The sequence below is a fragment of the Salvia splendens genome, chromosome 13, assembly GCF_004379255.2.
Source record: "Salvia splendens isolate huo1 chromosome 13, SspV2, whole genome shotgun sequence".
NCBI lineage: Eukaryota > Viridiplantae > Streptophyta > Magnoliopsida > Lamiales > Lamiaceae > Salvia > Salvia splendens.
In genome coordinates, this window is record NC_056044.1 from 23,519,972 (window position 1) to 23,525,965 (window position 5,994).

Below are 5,994 nucleotides of genomic sequence, written 5' to 3' on the forward strand. Positions count from 1 at the left end.
ATGTTGATTACATTTTCCATTTTCAGATGTCATATGAATATCAATCGAATATCATACGAATATGATACAATCAAACATTAGTCACAATTCAGGCACACAAACTATGCACATAAATCACGAATGACGTATTTGTATGAAATAACATAAATCGCGAATGAAGTATTCAAATTTGTATGAAATAACATAATTCACGAATGAAGTATTCAAATTTGTATGAATAACATAAATCATGAATGAAGTATTCAAATTTGTATGAAATAACACACTATGTACACAACTGAAAAATAACCAACGAAGTACTCCATCACATGAATTTTCATCAAGTACGTGAGTAATTAAACATACATATCACCGCCACCAAAATATTTACCAAAAAACAACCATTCAACATACGGACACCAAAACAAAAACCATCATTCAACATACAGACACCATACTGTTTGACAAAAACCATCTCAAAAACCTCCAAACAAAGACCAAGTTTTTAGAGTAATATGTAACTTTTCCAATGCTGCTTCAGTAAGTAAAGTTGTCAATCTTGATCACCGCGGCGGCCACAACGCTGAGGCTGAGTCATGGCCCTGGTCCGAGTGCTAGGCCCCGGAGCCGAAACATTAGGCTGCAACAAATAATATTATATATGAGAAATCACTTCGTACGAGTAGAGAATATATATGCGGCTACTTAATGAATAGTACCTCTTAGAGTTGAATCGTTTGACGATTCGGGCAAGTTACTCCCATCTGTCAAACGCGACCCACTTTGCTGTGAACTCACCCCAACTTCAGAACGAGCATCTGTCCGAGGATCATTGTTGCATGTCCTCCTGTTAAGACCTTCCTGCCCGCACCGGCGACATCTCATGACGAAGGTTCGTCGCAGTGACTCACCTCCGTTCGCATGAAGACGAATTTGGGGCTCCTCACGCCTCAGTTTCTTCGGTCGTCCACGCTGTCGCTTTGTCCTCGGGGGTGCCAGTTCCAATCCATCATCAGAACTCTTAGGCCAATTGTCCACCCCATTGATTGGGTAAATGACATTCTCGTACATCATCATCACTGTGGACTTTAAATAATTGCGGGAGACGTATCGCGTGACATCATGGCCATTCTTGTTGATTGTAGCGATAGCATGAGTGCACGGGATCCCTGTTAGCTGCCACAGTCTGCAAGAGCATGTAAAATCGCGCACGTTCACAACATATTGACCAGACGACCCTGATACTTGGTACGAAGCCTCTCCATTTCATGTAGCTCTCCATGAATAAGCCCTCGCGTACCACTTATCCACAAGCTCCTTGATAACATGAGGGATTACGTGATCGTAGCTTTTGATCCATTGGCCTCTGATTTGAATCCTTTCCATCTGACTCGTTCAAATGTCCTCCAACATACTGATAATAGCTTTTTCTCGAGCCAATGCAACCTTCGAATTAAATGTCTCACAAATATTGTTGAGGAGCACATCACAACAAGTATGCGGGGAGAAAAATGCATTCACCTATTTTTATTTGGGAGCAACCCCGGAAAGCCACTGATGTGCTTGGGAATACTCAGCCCGCAAAGCATCCATCTTGTCCACATAATGTTCGAGGGTTGTACTTGCGGCAATCTCCCACAACCGGTCTTTGAAATTTTCCCCGACGAATCTCTTCTTGAAATTCTTGTATATGTGTTGAACACAGAAGCGATGCTCGCTCTGTGGGAAATCCTCAAGAATCACTTTTGCAAGACCCTCCAGCCACCGAGTGCAACACAACACAACACAATTACCACATAGTCACACTGATAGTACTGAATGTATTGATAAAATCACCGATAGAGTATTAAACTTTAATCACATCTGAAGTATATATGTAATAGTGAAATAACATAAACCATACTGTAACACCCCGAAAATTTGTGACTTATTTTATTTTATTGATGTGGATGTTGAATGGGAAATGCTTTTATGAAATTGATTTCTATGTGATTATGTTAACGATGTGAAATTAATGGTTGAGAGTTATGTGGAATAATATGATATGTTTTCCAATGGGGGGGATTTAATTAAATGCGACCATGCATAATTATTCTAGCCATTTTATTGGAATTTTCGGCCTTCCTATTTATTGGAAATAATACTTTCTTTCTTGGATTTAATTAATTGCTTTGGGATATTTATCCAAATTAAATCCAATTCAAATCTTTCCTTATGGAACTTTCCATAAATTTCGAACCCTAGCATTTTTCCTTGTGAAATTTTCGAAACCCTTCTATTTATTAGTAGATGGATTTGTTTTGTGGATTTAATTAATTCTTTGTGTTTATCCTTCTTAATTAAATCCAACCATATCTTACCATATCTTGTCAAATCTCTCCATATCCTATTTTAATTAGGATTTGATTCTTTCTTTCCCTATAAATCAAAAGAAACCTAGCCCTAATCTTTATAATACACATTTTTTTTCCTCCCTCTCCTCCCAAACATTTTTTCCCTCTCTTCCTCTCCTTCTCCACCAATCCTTCACCAATTGCTTGTTCTTGCATCATTGTGGAGTTGGAAATTCAAGAGTCATCGAAGAATCGCATCATTCGTCATTCCTACCGATTGTTTTTCAAGAGAAAGGTATACTTTGATTCATCTTTCTCCTTCTTCTCCATTGAAACCTTGTTCTTGATTCCCTCATGCATGTAGTGAGTGTAGGAATCATAGATCGCAAAATTAATCGGTGGGAATTTGTGTTTGCATGAGAACTTTGATGAATATGCGATTTTGAATGAGTTTATGTGAAGTTTGATTTGAATCTTTGGTGAATGATGTGAGTTTATGTGCAAACATGATTATGAGAACCTTTTTAAGCATGATTGTGTGTTATAAGCATGAAAAATTGGTATTTGGATGAATGAAGAAGAAACCCTAATTTTGAATTTGTGAGCCTGAAATCTGTGACGTTCAAACAGCGGTTTCTGATGTGTAATTGACCTATCAAACGATCGAATTTTGACATGAAATTTTTACTGAGTAAACTTCAAGGTGTTTTCTGTCTCTCGTGTGAATTTCAGCCCTTTTTATAGAAAATGGAATTTTTAATAAATTTTTGAAGTTGACTGCGCAAATCTGCCAGAAACTCGTGTTCTCGCCAAGAATTTTTCGTTTTCTGTTTGATCGACCAAATGACCTCCTATTGATGTGATTCTTGAACTATATAACAATTTGAAGTGTCTTCTGAGTCTTGTTAAATTTTCAGCCTTTTTGGGCATTGGATGAATTTATGGTGAATATTTCAAATGAACTGCGCAGTGCTGTCAGAAATTTTATGTTCCGACCAGAGAGTTTAATATTTGATATGACTGCCTAAACGACGTGATTTCAGTGTGAAAATTTGTATGGATGAACTTGAATGTGTCTTCTGTGTTGTGACCAAAATTTAGCTTCATATGAGGTCGGGTGAATTTATAGTGATTTTTTACAAAATGGTCGCGCAGTTCTGCCAGTTTTCTGCCTTGTTAAAATGACACCTAGTTTCAAGTTTAAAAGTATTATATGATGCATGTATGTCCAAGGAACGTGTTTAAATGATGTGATCACGTGTGATAAGTTGAAATGTGTTACGGTGTGTCCTTCCATCTTTGTGACGTATGTTGGGTTGGGAATTTAAGAAAAACGATGAGAGAGAAACGATAGGACATGCATAGTAATATGTTTTTGTGGAAGGCTGACTTGTGTTGTCGTTAACAAGGGTGATTGTGTATTCGTGAACTCGAGGAACGAGAGTTGCCATAAGTTGGATTGTGAATTGTTAAGCGAACGAGGTGGGCTTTCTTTAACTAAACTCTTTTATTTTTCTGAAGTATGATTGTGGAGCTATAAGGGTGGTTTAAAGTGTTATGTCATGCCGTGATTGTTTTGATATTGAGATTGTGCTCGATGCCTAGTTCGTTTGAGCTTGCTCCGTTAGGCTATAGAGCTATGTTGAGATTGTGCTTGATGCCTAGTTTGTGAGTTCGCTCCATTAGGCTATAGGGCTATGATAAACGAATTCGGGTCTGAGTAGGGCCGCAAACCCTATCAGGCTGTGTACACAGGAAAGATCGGGAGCCGTCCTTGCAAGTCGGCCGATCTCGTGGGCGAATAGTGTGGCCACACTTTCGTCGCACTATTGTAAGAGGATGTGAATGATTGATTGTTGAGAAAGTGGGGAGATTGTTTTGCCTGGCCAGGCTATGAAACTGTTTTTGTGATACTCGTGATATTTCTTTAATAAACGTAAAAACTCGAGTTCACTATGGTATGGATGACATAACTTTTATCAAATGTTTTGGCGTGTGTCCACTGAGTATATCAAGTACTCAGCCCTGCATATGTTTTCTTTATGTGCAGGTTGAGCGGGATGTTGCGGCGGATGTTGAGTCGAGCCTTAAGAAATTCTGGATGCGTCGTGCCTTCATACATAGGCGTCTCCCTTTGACTCTCTTGAATACTTGTTTTTTCGCTGCCTTGTTTTGAATTGTTCTTGATAAAGTCTTTCGTTTAGCCCCACACTACTTTATGACATTAATTACCTTGAGATATTAACCCATTGCTTAATTGTTCAATCGATTGAAACTTTTCTTTTGAAGCTCTGTTTAAGATGTTGTCTTTCATTTGTTTCCCCCTCTTCTTCCCCGCTCCTTAGTCCATCCTCTCGTCACGATTTCCCCGTCTTCACTATCCTTAGTGAGGGCGGTTGTGACACATACCTTTTGTTGGTCAGACATAAACACATATCTTGGGCCATTTGCATGCAAGTCAAGGTCATCAGACAAGTATTCCAGAAACCACTTCCACTGGACATAGCTCTCCGCCTCAGTCACAGCCCAAGCAATCGGCCACCAGCCATTGTTGGGATCAATTCCCATTGCTGTCATTAGTTGTCCTTTGTACATTCCTCGCAAGAAACAAGCGTCCAAGAAGATAATTGGTCGACATAACCGCATCCACCCATTTTTCAATGGTCCCAAACAATAATAGAACCTCAGGAATCTCAGCCCTACGACGCCAGAATCCCTCGTATTCTCATAATGTATATGCATGCTAGAATCAGGGTGTGTCCGTTCCAATTCGGCTTTGTAGTAGAACAAGTTCCTGTATTGGGTTGCCGCAGAGCCGAATATGCTGTCCAGTGCGTGCTCTCTTGCCCGATATGCCTTCATCCTACTAATCGTCAACCCAAAATCTTCATCGATACACTGATGTATAGCTGCCAGTGGAATGTGAGGGTTGGCTTTGATCTTCTTCATGTAACGCTCACCTAGCCACTTTGCCGTGAGCCATTTCTGATCCAACACTTGGGAACATGTGTGCGCGTGATCCCATTGCATATTAATCACCACATAATCCTGACCGTTGTGTGTTTCGATCTTCCTCAAGTACACATACCACTCACAACCTTGCCCTTTACACATGGCACGGAGTTTGTCGCCGTCAATATTTTTCACGTGCACCCGCCGTCATTTTTTTTTCACATGCACCCGCCGTCTGGTCATTATTGCATACTCCCTCTAGACACCATAGAAGAAATCTCTATGCTTAAAAACATCACCAGGCTTCCACAATGGAAGCTCATTAGGCAGGAGCTTGAACGGGATATATTTTATACTCCCTCTGTCCCATTAGAAATGAAACGTTTTCCTTTTTGGTCTGTCCCATTAAAAATGAAACGTTTCTAAAAATGGAAACAATACTCTCTCTACTTTTTCTTCTCTCTTACTTTACTCTCTCTTCATTAACTCACAAAACAACACTACATAAAATCTCGTGTCGAAAAGCAAATGTTGCATATTTAATGGGACGAAGGGAGTACCTTTCTTCTTCAAACCCTCCAAATCTTCAAGGTCTTCAATATCTTGTAGCTCGTCCACACTTTCATCCTCGCAAAGTGGGTTCTCTGTCGTGTTCCTCTTTTCCACATAAGGTGAATACTTCCTCCGCCGTTCTCCTCTGCCCCAGTCGGGTCTTCACCTTCCCCCGGCT

At 39.9% G+C, this 5,994-nt stretch overlaps 1 protein-coding gene across 1 annotated transcript; it reads right to left on the reverse strand.

The window, feature by feature from the left end:
* Positions 1-532: 532 nt before the first annotated feature.
* On the reverse strand, positions 533-5,426 carry LOC121760734. The gene is made up of 3 exons (XM_042156359.1): positions 4,722-5,426; positions 778-1,155; positions 533-619 (listed from the first exon to the last, which is right to left on the reverse strand). Exons 1-3 carry the CDS (start codon positions 5,424-5,426, stop codon positions 533-535), a joined length of 1,170 nt encoding a protein of 389 aa, XP_042012293.1.
* Positions 5,427-5,994: the final 568 nt, after the last annotated feature.